Consider the following 17616-nt stretch of genomic DNA (forward strand, 5'->3'; position numbering starts at 1 on the left):
AAGGGTTGAATACTTATGTAAAAAAAAAATTATAACTTACTTTATAACATTTCCAAAAACCTGTTTTCACTTTGTCATTTATGACAAAGTTAATGAATAACTTTGTCATTAATTGGTGCGACCAAATCATGTGCTGGTGCCACCAACTGAAAAAGTGTAGAACCCTACAGGGTCTTGGCAGCATCAAGTCAGAAGGAAAAATACTCTCCATAACTACATGATCCAGTGTTGAGCTCAGTGCTGATGTCATCGTCAGACTCTCACCACATTAGTCATGTTGAATGAAAAACTCATTATATACAGTACAACTAAAGCATATCTGACTGACTGTGACCTCGTCCTACTTCCCCCATCCTTTACGCCTTTGTGACGTTTAGTAATAATAATAAACAGGGGTATTACTAAGCTCTGTGTGTGTGTGTGTGTGTGCCAGGGGGGATTTAAAGCAGAAGAAAGAAGCAGCAGAATACAACAGGAGAAAAAGGCCAGAGTTAAAAAAAAGGCTGCTTCGCTCTTTACAGCAATTACGACGACAGACAGACAGACAGACAGACAGACAGACAGACAGACAGACAGACAGACAGACAGACAGACAGACAGACAGACAGACAGACAGACAGACAGACAGACAGACAGACAGACAGACAGACAGACAGACAGACAGACAGACAGACAGACAGACAGTAACTAGTCTGATCAATAAGAGCAGTGTCAGAGCAGACTGGCATCACGGGGTGGAGAAGATAGACCAGTAGGTAAGGTGGCTTTCTATCCTTCTTTCCTTGCTTCAATCATTATCCTCCCTCCCTCGCACACACACAACACACACTTCCTGTATGGAGAGAAGTCAGCTCATTGGGTTGGAGGATATAGATTAAGGCTGGCTGAGGATTTTGACCCTGATGCTCTTTTTGTTGTTTCTCTCTCTCCTCACTGTGTGTGTGTGTGTGTGTGTGTGTGTGTGTGTGTGTGTGTGTGTGTGTGTGTGTGTGTGTGTGTGGATGGGCAACCGCAGGGTGCATGTGACACATCTAGTACAGTAGTGCCAAGGTAGAGGTTAGTTGCTTGCCCACTTACCACATGCTTGCATACTCTCACTTACAGCTCGCTGCCACCGTCTAGCCCTTGTGGTGAATTGGGGAGCAGCTTCATGCACAATTCTCCCCTTGCCGGTACAAAGCCTCTCCACGACCAAGACTCCTGTCGGGCCTCCTCGCGGTGGCACTCGTTAAGTGGTTGTCTTGAAACGCCAGGCTAACCCGGCAGGGGATCTCGGAGCAGCAGTGGGCCCCAGTGATGCGTCTGTACGACAGGGGATCTTGGAGCAGCAGTGGGCCCCAGTGATGCGTCTGTACGACAGGGGATCTCGGAGCAGCAGTGGGCCCCAGTGATGCGTCTGTATGACAGGGGATCTCGGAGCAGCAGTGGGCCCCAGAGATGCGTCTGTACGGCAGGGGATCTCGGAGCAGCAGTGGGCCCCAGAGATGCGTCTGTACGGCAGGGGATCTCAGAGCAGCAGTGGGCCCAAGAGATGCATCTGTACTAGAGGTCGGCCGATTATGATTTTTCAAGGCCGATGCTGATTATTGGAGGACCCGCAGGGGGCCGATACCGATTAATCGGCCGATTTTTATTTATTTATTTGTGTCACGTCCTGGACCAGTATAAGGGGTTATTTGTTATTGTAGTTTGGTCAGGGCGTGGCAGGGGTGTGTTTGTTTTGTGTTGTCGGGGGTTTTTGGGTATTGTTCTATGTTTTGTATTTCTATGTTCTTTCTATGTTGTGTATTTCTTTGTGTTGACCTGGTATGGCTCTCAATCAGGAACAGCTGTACATTGTTGTTGCTGATTGGGAGCCATACTTAGGTAGCCCTTTTTCCACCTGTCTTTTGTGGGAAGTTGTTTTTGCACTGCTATGGTTAGCCTGCAATACTGTTTAGCTGTCAATCGTTTTTTCGTTTTGTGTAATGTTCTAATAAAAGTATTATGAGCATTCATGTACCCGCTGCATTTTGGTCCAATCCTTACGACGGCCGTGACAGAACTTCCCACCACAAATGGACCAAGCAGCGGGGTAAGGAGCTGGAGAGGAGCTATCTGGAGTCGTGGACTTGGGAGGAGATCCTAGCCGGAGAGGGACCATGGAGGAAGGCTGGAGAGGACCGGGAGTGTTATGCTGGAACACGGCTGGCATGGAAGCCTGAAGCAGCCCGGGTAATTTGGCTGTTGGCAGCTGCTCTCAGCAGACTGAACAGCCTTCCTGAAACACCTGTCTGCATCAGTGAAAGACTGATGTCTCTCTGTATCCCCTAGCCAAGATACGTTATGCTGCTCTTCTCAGTGCATACGCACCAACGTTACCATCTGAAAATCAGGCAAAGGACTGTTTCTACCAGTCACTAGATGAGGAGCACAAAGAGACAAAACCAGCTCAGGAGACGTACAACCATGCCTGCCCGTGCCAACACAGACTGCATAAGACCCACCTGCAGTACAGTTTGTGGATCTCGGATTGGACTCCACAGTCACCAAAGAATTCAACAATGGAAGTAATCATTGGATACGATGGACTCCCATAAGCAAGCGTGTAAACAGAGCTGCCGCCATGCTGTCGAGAGAGAGATAGCATGTCTCCGTACATGCACATCGCTACAACACTGTACATAGCCATAATGACATTTGGAACTTTTGTCAGTGTAATATTTAATGTTCATTTTTAATGTTTATTTCACTTTTGTTTATTATCTACTTCACTTGCTTTGGCAATGTAAACATAGGTTTCCCATGCCAATAAAGTCCTTTGAATTGAATTGAGAGAGTGTGTGTGTGTGTGTGTGTGTGTGGTGAGGCAGGCAGAGCAGAGCAACTCACGCGACAGCATGTGCCAAGCGTGTGCATGATCCAGCACAGCTCCATTGACATCCTAATGGTCTTATCACACCTCTGATCCTTTGCACGCCCGCTCCCAGGCAGCAGCCACGGAGACTCACTCTCTCTCTCCCTCCCTATCACTCAGTCAGGAACTCCACCAGAGCAGGGGAGAGGGAAGAAGGGAGCCTGCAAGGGTCAAACTCCAAAACTCTCTCTCTCTCACACACACACACACACACACACACACACACACACACACACACACACACACACACACACACACACACACACACACACACACACACACACACACACACACACACACACACACACACACACACACACACACACACTGGCTGGCTGGCTGGCTGTACAAACACACAACACACTGCACTACAAAGTCATGACCACTATGGACAGCAGACACCTTAGCCAAATACATTTAAACTCAGTTTTTCACAATTCCTGACATTTAATCTTAGTAAAAAATTCCCTGTCTTAGGTCAATTAGGATCACAACTTTATTTTAAGAATGTGAAATGTCAGAATAATAATAATAAACATTTGTTGTAAAGATTAATTGTGTCATGCACAAAGTAGATGTCCTAACCGACTTGCCAAAACTATAGTTTGTAAACAAGAAATTTGTGGACTGGTTGAAAAACAAGTTTTATGACTCCAACCTAAGTGTATGTAAACTTCCGAATTCAACTGTATGCCAATGAAACTCAATTCAGAGCTGTGTGCGTCTGTGTGTCTGTCACATGCTCACTCTAAAATCAGACACAAAGGTCTGATTCAGATCAGATTTTATCCCCAAAGACATGTCTGATCCAGATCAGATTCCTAGCGTAGCAGAATACGTAGACATGTTATTTATCCCCAAAGACATGTCTGATCCGGATCAGATTCCTAGCGTAGCAGAATACGTAGACATGTTATTTATCCCCAAAGACATGTCTGATCCAGATCAGATTCCTAGCGTAGCAGAGTACATAGACATGTTATTTATCCTCAAAGACGGGCCTGTGAAAGTTCACACTCAGCACTACAGAGACACTAAAAGCTGGCCCAGCGGGCATTCTAGAACATCTTCCAACCACCAACACAAACACTGATGTAGAACTAGTGATGCACCAATATGACATTTTTGGCCGATACCGATAGCCGACATTTTCCTTGCCAAAAAACCTGATACCGATTACCGATATTTAAAATTTGAACGCCCTTTTAAGCATTCTAGTACAGTTAAATAGTTAACATGCGGACACAGCATTCTAAGGCACTGCATCTCAGTGCAAGAGGTGTCACTTGAGTCCCTTGTTCGAATCCAGGCTGTATCACATCCGACCGTGATTGAGAGTCTCACAGGGCGGCGCACAATTGGCTGGGGTAGGCTGTCATTGTAAATTAGAATTTGTTCTTAACTGACTTGCCTAGTTAAATAAAGGTTACACACACACACCACACTGACCAAAAAGTTATTTTGTTGGCATTTACGTATGTCCCCCTTACCAGTAAAACATAATCAAAACCTAATTCTTTATCTTACTTGCTGTGTCGTTGTTCATTTGTTCAGTCGTTTCATTCTCAACCAGGATTTCATCATACATGTCAAGCAGTGAAGTTTCAGCTCTGTCTGTCCGTGGCCTCTCTTCCTCGGGGCGCACTGGCACTGTGTCCGTTTCCATCTTGTCCAGCTGTGTCTGTAACATTTCACGTAAACCCTGTTTCTTGTCTGCATCGAAGTAGCGGTCCTTCTACCTAGCATCGAGCATGGTGGTGACACAGTAAAGAGAGAATGCCACCGAAATCGCTTGTTCACAGCCTGTGTTGCCAGTTCTGTTGAGCAGGTGTTTCAATGCCATGACATATCACGTCTGCTGCAGACACAGTTCATGAGCTTATTTCTCCAGTCAGTTGTTCGAATGGAGCTAGTGTGTTCATGTTTCAAGTTTCAAACAGTCTCAAATGCCATTGAAATGGCAGCAGTGGTATGACAACCAGCACATTCATGAGCATGAAATACGACTTTCCTCTGTATGAAATCCTCGACGACCCACTGTGCTGTCAAACTCAGCATGCTCATGGGGCTGATATCACCGGTCCAAATGTCAGTCGTGAAGCTAATAGCAGTGACGCTATTACTGTGTAACTCCGGTAGGGCAACATCTGAAAAATAGCGCACTTGGTAGTGTGTACCGGTCCTCGACCAGTCGGCGAAAGCCAACATCACCCACAAAAGAGAACGGTTGATTGTCAAGGGCAAAAATGTCCATTATCTTGGCGTTAATGGATTTCGCCTTTGAATGGTCTCGCTGAAATGTTCTTACTCTTTCAAATGACTGCTCGACTTGTTCACTGCTCAATCCACACAGCAGACATTGTGGGCTAGGTGAGGAATGCTGTGTTGCACGTGTAGCGCTAAATTTTACATGGGTCATTACGTCATGTAACTACGTTATATAGGTATTAGTGGTGTAACGGACCGTAGTTGATCTGTACGGATCACCCCCCCGGTTCGGCACGCATGTGAACCGCAAATCAATTGCAAAGTTTAACCATCATAGTGTGAAATACAGTTTTACTGCCGCTGTTACTTTTTAAAGCAATAATTCCCTAAATCTTGATGCAGAGTTTCAGTGAAAAGATAAAGACAGATACGTGCTGTGTTTTACTCTGAAGCCTGAAGGTTGATTTGATTATTTTTAAAAGCAGTTGTGTGTACTGTTTACGTGAACGGGGCATGTTAAATCCCAACGAATCAATTCTGGTTGCTCGCGTTACAAAAATCAAAGAAGAAAAAAGAGCAGTGACAGCCATGGCTGGCGGAGGAGCTGAAGAACTGGAAAAGCCTCCCGCTTCATTTAAGTCTCATGTATGGGAGCATTTTGGCTTCCCTGTCAAATATGATGATGGAAGAAGGGTAGTGGACAACACCATTACGGTGCGTAGGCAATGTGCCACAAGAATGCCATATGATCATGGAAATACATGGAGCATGGCCACACATTTAAAGCGTCATCAACCTGGTGTGTCAGTGATGGGAGCCAACTCAGCCAAGACAACTTCTCACCGCGGCATTTAAGCAGCCCTTTGCTGCAGAATCAGACCGGGCTAAAGCCCTCACCAAATCTATTGGGATGTTGATCGCTGCAGACATGAGGCCATACTTTGTTGTGGAAAACAAAGGGTTTAAAAATATGGTGAAAGTGCTTCAGTATGAAGATCGTGCCAGATCTTTATGAACAGGAAAAGATCAAAATTGTTCATTAATTATCCAAGACATCCTCTGTTGCCCTCACCACAGAGGAGTGGACCTCCAGGGTAACAGAAAGCTATGTGACTGTTCACTACACCACAGACGGCTGGACCTCCAGGGTAACAGAAAGCTATGTGACTGTTCACTACACCACAGAGGAGAGAACCTCCAGGGTAACAGAAAGCTATGTGACTGTTCACTACACCACAGACGGCTGGACCTCCAGGGTAACAGAAAGCTATGTGACTGTTCACTACACCACAGAGGAGAGAACCTCCAGGGTAACAGAAAGCTATGTGACTGTTCACTACACCACAGACGGCTGGACCTCCAGGGTAACAGAAAGCTATGTGACTGTTCACTACACCACAGAGGAGAGAACCTCCAGGGTAACAGAAAGCTATGTGACTGTTCACTACACCACAGACGGCTGGACCTCCAGGGTAACAGAAAGCTATGTGACTGTTCACTACACCACAGAGGAGTGGACCTCCAGGGTAACAGAAAACTACGTGACTGTTCACTACACCACAGAGGAGTGGACCTCCAGGGTAACAGAAAACTACGTGACTGTGACTGTTCACTACACCACAGAGGAGTGGACCTCCAGGGTAACAGAAAGCTATGTGACTGTTCACTACACCACAGACGGCTGGACCTCCAGGGTAACAGAAAGCTATGTGACTGTTCACTACACCACAGAGGAGAGAACCTCCAGGGTAACAGAAAGCTATGTGACTGTTCACTACACCACAGACGGCTGGACCTCCAGGGTAACAGAAAGCTATGTGACTGTTCACTACACCACAGAGGAGTGGACCTCCAGGGTAACAGAAAACTACGTGACTGTTCACTACACCACAGAGGAGTGGACCTCCAGGGTAACAGAAAACTACGTGACTGTGACTGTTCACTACACCACAGAGGAGTGGACCTCCAGGGTAACGGAAAGCTATGTGACTGCACACTACACCACAGACGGCTGGACCTCCAGGGTAACAGAAAGCTACGTAACTGCTCACTACACCACAGAGGAGTGGACCTCCAGGGTAACAGAAAGCTATGTGACTGCTCACTACACCACAGAGGAGTGGACCTCCAGGGTAACAGAAAGCTACGTGACTGTGACTGCTCACTACACCACAGAGGAGTGGACCTCCAGGGTAACAGAAAGCTACGTGACTGTGACTGCTCACTACACCACAGAGGAGTGGACCTCCAGGGTAACAGACAGCTATGTGACTGTCCACTACACCACAGAGGAGTGGACCTCCAGGGTAACAGAAAGCTACGTGACTGTGACTGCTCACTACACCACAGAGGAGTGGACCTCCAGGGTAACAGAAAGCTACGTGACTGTGACTGTTCACTACACCACAGAGGAGTGGACCTCCAGGGTAACAGAAAGCTACGTAACTGCTCACTACACCACAGAGGAGTGGACCTCCAGGGTAACAGAAAGCTACGTAACTGCTCACTACACCACAGAGGAGTGGACCTCCAGGGTAACAGAAAGCTACGTGACTGTGACTGCTCACTACACCACAGAGGAGTGGACCTCGAGGGTAACAGAAAGCTACGTGACTGTGACTGTTCACTACACCACAGAGGAGTGGACCTCCAGGGTAACGGAAAGCTATGTGACTGCACACTACACCACAGACGGCTGGACCTCCAGGGTAACAGAAAGCTACGTAACTGCTCACTACACCACAGAGGAGTGGACCTCCAGGGTAACAGAAAGCTATGTGACTGCTCACTACACCACAGAGGAGTGGACCTCCAGGGTAACAGAAAGCTACGTGACTGTGACTGCTCACTACACCACAGAGGAGTGGACCTCCAGGGTAACAGAAAGCTACGTGACTGTGACTGCTCACTACACCACAGAGGAGTGGACCTCCAGGGTAACAGACAGCTATGTGACTGTCCACTACACCACAGAGGAGTGGACCTCCAGGGTAACAGAAAGCTACGTGACTGTGACTGTTCACTACACCACAGAGGAGTGGACCTCCAGGGTAACAGAAAGCTATGTGACTGTTCACTACACCACAGAGGAGTGGACCTCCAGGGTAACAGAAAGCTACGTAACTGCTCACTACACCACAGACGGCTGGACCTCCAGGGTAACAGAAAGCTACGTAACTGCTCACTACACCACAGAGGAGTGGACCTCCAGGGTAACAGAAAGCTATGTGACTGCTCACTACACCACAGAGGAGTGGACCTCCAGGGTAACAGAAAGCTACGTGACTGTGACTGCTCACTACACCACAGAGGAGTGGACCTCCAGGGTAACAGAAAGCTACGTGACTGTGACTGCTCACTACACCACAGAGGAGTGGACCTCCAGGGTAACAGACAGCTATGTGACTGTCCACTACACCACAGAGGAGTGGACCTCCAGGGTAACAGAAAGCTACGTGACTGTGACTGCTCACTACACCACAGAGGAGTGGACCTCCAGGGTAACAGAAAGCTACGTGACTGTGACTGTTCACTACACCACAGAGGAGTGGACCTCCAGGGTAACAGAAAGCTACGTAACTGCTCACTACACCACAGAGGAGTGGACCTCCAGGGTAACAGAAAGCTACGTAACTGCTCACTACACCACAGAGGAGTGGACCTCCAGGGTAACAGAAAGCTACGTGACTGTGACTGCTCACTACACCACAGAGGAGTGGACCTCGAGGGTAACAGAAAGCTACGTGACTGTGACTGTTCACTACACCACAGAGGAGTGGACCTCCAGGGTAACGGAAAGCTATGTGACTGCACACTACACCACAGACGGCTGGACCTCCAGGGTAACAGAAAGCTACGTAACTGCTCACTACACCACAGAGGAGTGGACCTCCAGGGTAACAGAAAGCTATGTGACTGCTCACTACACCACAGAGGAGTGGACCTCCAGGGTAACAGAAAGCTACGTGACTGTGACTGCTCACTACACCACAGAGGAGTGGACCTCCAGGGTAACAGAAAGCTACGTGACTGTGACTGCTCACTACACCACAGAGGAGTGGACCTCCAGGGTAACAGACAGCTATGTGACTGTCCACTACACCACAGAGGAGTGGACCTCCAGGGTAACAGAAAGCTACGTGACTGTGACTGTTCACTACACCACAGAGGAGTGGACCTCCAGGGTAACAGAAAGCTACGTAACTGCTCACTACACCACAGAGGAGTGGACCTCCAGGGTAACAGAAAGCTACGTAACTGCTCACTACACCACAGAGGAGTGGACCTCCAGGGTAACAGAAAGCTACGTGACTGTGACTGCTCACTACACCACAGAGGAGTGGACCTCGAGGGTAACAGAAAGCTACGTGATTGTGACTGCTCACTACACCACAGAGGAGTGGACGTCCAGGGTAACAGACAGCTACCTGACTGTGACTGCTCACTACACCACAGAGGAGTGGACGTCCAGGGTAACAGAAAGCTACGTGACTGTGACTGCTCACTACACCACAGAGGAGTGGGAGATGTGAAGTCCGGTGCTATAGACATGCCCTCTCTATGAGAGTCACACAGACACAAATCTGGCGCAGGAACTGCTAGGAGCAGCTAGGAGCAGCTAGGAGCAGTAGCAGAGTGGAAGCTAGAGAGGACCAATAGTAATATCCCAATCACCACAGATAATGCCAAGAACTAAGTAAACGCAGTGATAGCGGCTCGACTGGGGCCACAGATAGCTTGCTTTGCACGTGATCAATTTAGCATCCCAAAGGGGAATCTCAGTGAACCAGATGGACCGCCTCCTTGGGAGGATCAGGAAGGTGGTTTGCTTTGTTCACCGAAGCCCAACAGCCACTCATGTGCTTAACACCAAGCAGGAAATGTTACAGCTACTGACCCACAAGCTCATACACCATGTCACAACAAGATGGAACTCCACTTATGACATGTTGGAGCGCCATCTTGAGCAGCAGGCAGCTGTATACTCTGCACTGACAGACAAGACCCTGAAAAAAAATAAAGACATCGTCACCTTGTCTGATGATGACGTGAAAGTGGCAGAGGAGGTTCTCCAGGTGCTCAAACTCCTCAAAACGGTTACAACCCTATTGAGCACTGAAACTGCACCGTCTGTATCCATGGTCCTACCTCTGAAAACAAGGATTCTACAATCCATGGCCCCAAGTGAGGAAGACGGCAATGTCACTAGAGATGTCAAGGCTGCCATTAGAGAGGACCTGAACCGCAGATACCCCCCCCCCCTAATGTACAGGACTACCTTCATAGATCTACTGCACTGGATCCAAGGTTCAAGTCCCTGTCTCACCTAGACCCTATCTGTTCAAGTCCCTGTCTGTCCAAGTCCCTGTCTGTTCAAGTCCCTGTCTGTTCAAGTCCCTGTCTGTTCAACTCCCTGTCTGTTCAAGTCCCTGTCTCACCTAGACCCTGTCTGTTCAAGTCCCTATCTGTTCAAGTCCCTGTCTGTTCAAGTCCCTGTCTGTTCCAAGTCCCTGTCTCACCTAGACCCTGTCTGTTCAAGTCCCTGTCTGTTCAAGTCCCTGTCTGTTCAAGTCCCTGTCTCACCTAGACCCTGTCTGTTCAAGTCCCTGTCTGTTCAAGTCCCTGTCTGTTCAAGTCCCTGTCTGTTCAAGTCCCTGTCTGTTCAAGTCCCTGTCTCACCTAGACCCTGTCTGTTCAAGTCCCTGTCTGTTCAAGTCCCTGTCTCACCTAGACCCTGTCTGTTCAAGTCCCTGTCTGTTCAAGTCCCTGTCTCACCTAGACCCTGTCTGTTCAAGTCCCTGTCTGTTCAAGTCCCTGTCTGTTCAAGTCCCTGTCTCACCTAGACCCTGTCTGTTCAAGTCCCTGTCTGTTCAAGTCCCTGTCCTCACCTAGACCCTGTCTGTTCAAGTCCCTGCACTACGCCGGAGGACATACAGTGATGTCACCACTGAGATTGTGGCCACTGAAGAGGTAAGACAAATTCTAAGAGTGGATTACTTAAATAATAAATATACTGCAGTCTAATCTTTGTCTATACTATTGCGATTAGAATCATCCATTTTTTATTTGGAATAATAATGGCTTTTATTAAATGTTATTGCCACAATTATAGTTCTATGAAATCTGAAAGTAAATAATGAGTTAGTTTAATAGATCAAGTCATTTTTTCTGAAAGGTCAAGCCAGGAGGAGGCTGAAGAAATTTGGCTTGTCACCAAAAACACTCAAACTTTTACAGATGCACAATCGAGAGCATCCTGTCAGGCTGTATCACCGCCTGGTACAGCAACTGCACCGCCCACAACCGTAAGGCTCTCCAGAGGGTAGTGAGGTCTGCACAACGCATCACCGGGGCAAACTACCTGCCCTCCAGGACACCTACATCACCCAATGTCACAGGAAGGCCAAAAAGATCATCAAGGACAACAACCACCCGAGCCACTGCCTGTTCACCCCGCTATCAACCAGAAGGCGAGGTCAGTACAGGTGCATCAAAGCTGGGACCGAGAGACTGAAAAACAGCTTCTATCTCAAGGCCATCAGACTGTTAAACAGCCATTACTAACATTGAGTGGCTGCTGCCAATGTACTGAATCATCTCCAGCCACTTTAATAATGAAAAAATGGATGTAATAAATGTATCACTTGTCACTTTAAATAATGCCACTTTATATCAAGTTTACATACCCTATATTACTCATCTCATGTATATACTGTACTCTATACCATCTACTGCATCCTGCCTATGCCGTTCGGCCATCGGTCATCCATATATTTTTATGTACATATTCTTATTCATTCCTTTACACTTGTGTGTATAAGGTAGTTGTAAAATTGTTAGATTACTTGTTAGATATTACTGCACGGTAGGAACTAGAAGCACAAGCATTTCGCTACACTCGCATTAACATCTGCTAACCATGTGTATGTGACCAATAAAATGTGATTTGATTTACATATAAAGTAGGTAAAACAGTACGTAAACATTATTAAAGTGACCAGTGTTCAATGACTATGGGGCATGAGTTCCAGATGGAATTAGCTGTCTGCCGGTGTGCCTTCCTTCACTGACAGCCAGGTCTTATAGGTGTTACAGATACAATATCTGATCACAGATCAGCCAACAAAAGGCTTTAGAGAGGTTTTACACAATAATTACAGATCTGTGGAGTGACAAGATGCCACACACGTGTCACTATCAACACGTCCTGTCACCTCATCAACACGTTCAAACTTCTTTCATTGCTGGCAGACAGACTTGAGTTAGTTGTTCAAGGTCATTTGTCTGAAAAGTCTCAACAAGCTAATAGTCTTTCTAAAAGGTTGAACGCAGACAAAACTCTTCTGCTCTTTACACACATAGGAAATATGGTGATTTCAACACGCAACTGAGGCTGTTATACAAAGGCGGGCAGGGGGGAGAGAAAGCTGAGACTGAGCATGTAGCATTGCCTCGCGTGGCATAGCATCAGGTTGTGATCAGTGCTTTGAACAGCACAGAGACAGGTGCTGTCAGGCAGACGGTCTACTCTGCTCTGCTCTGCTCTGCTCATCCTGGAAGAATCTTTGATGCCAAACGCAGCTCCTTCAGATGGAACGTTAGGAACCAGAAGACTTTTTGAAAGGTTTTTATTTTCTGTTTCTCACCCCAAGATGTTTTTTTTATTTTGTTTATCAAAGATAATACTGTCACAAAATTCTAAATAACTCAGACACACTGCATCTTCACTCGCTGGACAATAGGAGGAAACACATCAAATATGACAGACAGATCGGGTGGACAGGACAGACAGACAGACAGAGACAGATCGGGTGATGCACAGATCAAAAGGACAGACAGACCGTCGAACAGACAGCAGACTGATCGGCTGGACAGACAGACAGCACAATTTCTTAGGCTACTAGTAAAGTCCCATCACATACTGCATATCCCTAACCAACACAAACGAAGCACACCACTCACCTCAGCTTACACACACACACACACACACACACACACCCACCTACAAGGACAATTAGCATAGCTGCCACTACACACACATATGCACTAGAGGTCGGCCGATTAATCGGAATGGCCGATTAATTAGGGCCGATTTCAAGTTTTTATAACAATCGGTAATCGGTATTTTTGGCCACTGATTTGCCTATTTTTTTTAAAAAATGTTACACCTTTATTTAACTAGGCAAGTCAGATTAAGAACACATTCTTATTTTCAATGACGGCCTAGGAACGGGGGTTAACTGCCTTGTTCAGGGGGGATTCGGGATTAGTCCGGTTACTAGTCCAACGCTCTAACCACCTGCCTCACATTGCACTCCACGAGGAGCCTGCATGGCAGGCTGACTACCTGTTACGCGAGGGCAGCAAGAAGCCAAGGTAAGTTGCTAGCTAGCATTAAACTTATCTTATAAAAAACGATCAATCTTAACATAATCACTAGTTAACTACACATGGTTGATGATATTACTAGTTTATCTACCGTGTCCTGCGTTGCATATAATCGATGCGGTGCCTGTTAATTTCTCATCGAATCACAGCCTACTTCGACAAACGGGTGATGATTTAACAAGCGCATTTGCGAAAAAAGCACTGTTGTTGCACCAATGTACCTAACCATAAACATCAATGCCTTTCTTTAAAATCAATACACAAGTATATATTTTTAAACCTGCATATTTAGTTAATATTGCCTGCTAACATGAAATTGTGTCACATCTCTAGCGTTCATTGCACACAGAGTCAGGGTATATGCAACAGTTTGGGCTGCCTGGCTCGTTACGAACTAATTTGCCGTAATTTTACGTAATTATGACATAACATTGAAGGCTGGGCAATGTAACAGAAATATTTAGACTTAGGGATGCCAGCAGTTAGATAAAATACGGAACGGTTCCGTATTTCACTGACAGGAAAAACGTTTTGTTTTCGAGATGATAGTTTCCAGATTCGACCATATTAATGACCTAAGGCTCGTATTTCTGTGTGTTTATTATGTTATAATTAAGTCTATGATTTGATAGAGCAGTCTAACTGAGTGGTGGTAGGCAGCAGCAGGCTCGTAATCATTCATTCAAAACAGCATTTTGCCAGCAGCCCTTCGCAATGCATTGCGTTGTTTATGACTTCAAGCCTATCAACTCCCAAGATGAGGCTGGTGTAACCGATGTGAAATGGCTAGTTAGTTAGCTGGGTGCGCGCTAATAGCGTTTCAAACGTCACTCGCTCTGAGACTTGGAGTAGTTGTTCCCCTTGCTCTGCATGGGTAACGCTGCTTCAAGGGTGGCTGTTGTCGATGTGTTCCTTGTTCGAGCCCAGGTAGGAGAGAGGAGAGGGACGGAAGCTATACTGTTACACTGGCAATACTAAAGTGCCTATAAGAACATCCAATAGTCAAAGGTATATGAAATACAAATCGTATAGAGAGAAATAGTCCTATAATTCCTATACTAACTACAACCTAAAACTTCTTACCTGGGAATATTGAAGACTCATGTTAAAAGGAACCACCAGCTTTCATATGTTCTCATGTTCTGAGCAAGGAAATTAAACGTTAGCTTTTTTACATGGCACATATTGCACTTTTACTTTCTTCTCCAACACTTAGTTTTTGCATTATTTAAACCAAATTAAACATGTTTCATTATTTATTTGAGGCTAAATTGATTTTATTGATGTATTATATTAAGTTAAAATAAGTGTTCATTCAGTATTGTTGTAATATTCATTATTACAAATAAATAAATTCGCAAATTTTTTTTAATAATAAAAATCGTCCGATTAATCGGTATCGCCTTTTCTGGTCCTCCAATAATCGGTATCGGTGTTGAAAAATCGTAATCGGTCGACCTCTAATGTGCACACACACACCTGACAAGACCCATTATCATAGCTGCCAGCCACTAGACACACAGCAGGTTTTGGTTTCACTACACCACAGGAGCTGTCTCTGGCACAGTTAAACACACAGATACTGTACTGTCCGGCTGGTAGGATATATGGTGCTTTTACCTGCCCAATACACACAGACAGGCCCAATAACACACACACACTTTGTAATAATAAATCATAGTCATAGTAAATTCTTATTTTAAAACCCAGGACTACTGTATGTCTAATTGAGTACATACAATAGTCAGACTATACTAATACAGTAACATCAGAAGCCCCTGCTACACACACAGTTCTGACAGGCTGTTTTCCTGTTATAGAAATGGGTAAGAAAATGTGTAGTCTGCCACTGAACCCTTCCATTGGCATTTCCCAGTGAGAGGCTTCGCAGAGGGAATCCTGACATCTATGTTTGAGGAAAGACCATACAGAGAGCAGACAGGACTGATGACATTTAATGTTGGGAGAAAATCGCCCTTTTAGCTAAGAGATAGTGTTCACCTCTTCAACTAGGCTTGTCTCTGGACACTATCACATTCATTCACATTAGTCATCATCAACAGTAAAATACTGACGGTACTAGTCAAAGTAGTAGCCTATATTAGTATTTCTATTTGCATACAAAATCCACAATCAAAACAACTCATAATAACTACAAAACCCATTGGACTGGCTGAAGGTCAAAGGTAAAAACAATGTATTTTCAGTCTCCCTGAAGATGACATGTTGGGGGGGAACTGTACTCCAGGGGTTGGGGGGGGGCAGCATTCAGGTTTGCAAATGGTCAAGCACTGCTTGTTTTACACAGATAAGCATCTGCTTCAGTAAGAAGTCATCAATAAAGCTGAAGAACTCTTTCGACTGACACAAGGTAGGAAGAGTACCTATGCCTAATGATGAACGCCGCTAAAATAGCAGTAGCGGTACATGTCATTGGGAAAACCCCTACGCCCCACCCATCGTATCACAATAAAAAAAATGACTTAGATATTTCTTGAATAAACCGCTGCTCTGATACGCTCCATTTCAGCACCACATTTCAATGGACAGCGCCTAACCTGAATCTTGGGGGCGTGGGGTACTCGTGTGTGATAGCAATCTGACTACCGCGGAGGACTATAGTCTAAACAGTGTGTGTGTGTGTGTGTGTGTGTGTGTGTGTGTGTGTGTGTGTGTGTGTGTGTGTGTGTGTGTGTGTGTGTGTGTGTGTGTGTGTGAGACGAAGCATGACAGGCCCGTTACTTTTGTGCAAAGAGGCAGTGGAATGCCAATATTGTCCAACGGAGTCATATTTTTTTAGCTATTATTCTTGCAATATAAAAAGGGTCCGGTGAGTGGGACAAGGATAGCAAGCTCAGTAGCCAGAGTCTTGCCTTGGATTTTAAAAAAGAGATTATACTCCACGGCTGGCTATAGGGACTACAGCTGCACCAAAATACAGCTCCATTTTGTCATGCATCCAAATTAAATCTATTTCAACAGTCATCTGTATTGTTTGGTGCTGCTATAAATAACATGAAATCCGAATGAAAATGACACGCTCAAGAACAAATTACATCGAAACCTTCCCACACTAAAACTGATGCAATCTATCTGAAACATTTGCCTATTTTCCATATGAATAACAATAATAACTTGGCAAACAACACTAATTCGGTAACAGTATAGCTTAGCAATAATGCTGAAAATAGGCTAATGTAAGAAATTCATTCTCATATATGCAGATCTCATATTCTAGTCCGTGACACTGGCATAACCTGGCTCGTGCTGCTCTGCTTTTCCAGGCTAGCTGCTTTTACCTTGCGTACAATACATTCATTATTCAAATCACAAAACAGTTTTCAACACAGCGAGAAAATGCTTCATGTTGCACCTTCATGGATATATCGTGTATCTTGCGTACAAAAACCACTGAAAGGATGCCATTTTAGAATATATACAGAGACAAACCTTTGTAAATCACCAGCGGTACAGAAGTCAAGAACACGGTCAAGCAGTGAGTGGCAGCAAGCTAACCGTTTGACAGGCTCGAGAAGCCGATACAAGATAGCCACAGCTCAGTTAGCTAGCTGGCCACAACCCCGTGGAGAGCAAGACAGCAAAGACAATCACATACAATTAACACACAAGGGTAGCCGGAGGTGGCAACGAACGTTTTAGACAGATTTGGAAATTACCCGTTAGAATTCCAACTCGTATTTGGTGGTCGTGGTTGGTTAAAATCATCCCTTCCGACGCCATGTTTACCACCGCTCTCGCCAGTACTGAGGATCCAGAGATAATCGATGGCAGAGCGCATCGAACGAGGGGGAGGCAGATGGAGGAATATCAGAGAGGAAAAGTCAAAGCGAGAGGATTTATTCCACCCAAAATCTGTCCTCGTGAGATGAGCCTTTTTTTGTGTGGAGGTCTATGAGAGTGTCGAATTACGCCAGACTTATTTGATCGAATAGATGTTTTGTAATGTTTAGGCTGTTACAAATGTACTGACATAAGTGGATGCACGTGGCATTCCGGCAACTTTAAGTTTGCCTGTTGTTTGCACACATATCTACCCTCACGTTGGCTAGAACTGTCCCACCTGATCTCGCCTGCCTTCCATCGTTGAAGACAATATTTCCATT

General features: G+C 45.6%; 1 protein-coding gene across 5 annotated transcripts in view; it reads right to left on the reverse strand.

Moving 5' to 3' along the window:
- The window catches only part of gphna (gephyrin a), a 173767-nt gene extending 156490 nt beyond the window's left edge, over window positions 1–17277 (reverse strand). For all 5 annotated transcript variants that reach the window (XM_082955756.1, XM_014211285.3, XM_045723618.2 and 2 more), the window contains exon 1: window positions 17170–17277. In XM_082955756.1, coding sequence (XP_082811882.1) covers window positions 17170–17233 — 64 coding nt within the window. In that variant the 5' untranslated portion in view covers window positions 17234–17277. The remainder of the gene's footprint in view (window positions 1–17169) is intronic.
- Between the last annotated feature and the right edge of the window lie 339 nt (window positions 17278–17616).

The sequence above is a fragment of the Salmo salar genome, chromosome 09, assembly GCF_965601325.2.
Source record: "Salmo salar chromosome 09, fSalSal1, whole genome shotgun sequence".
Classification (NCBI taxonomy): domain Eukaryota; kingdom Metazoa; phylum Chordata; class Actinopteri; order Salmoniformes; family Salmonidae; genus Salmo; species Salmo salar.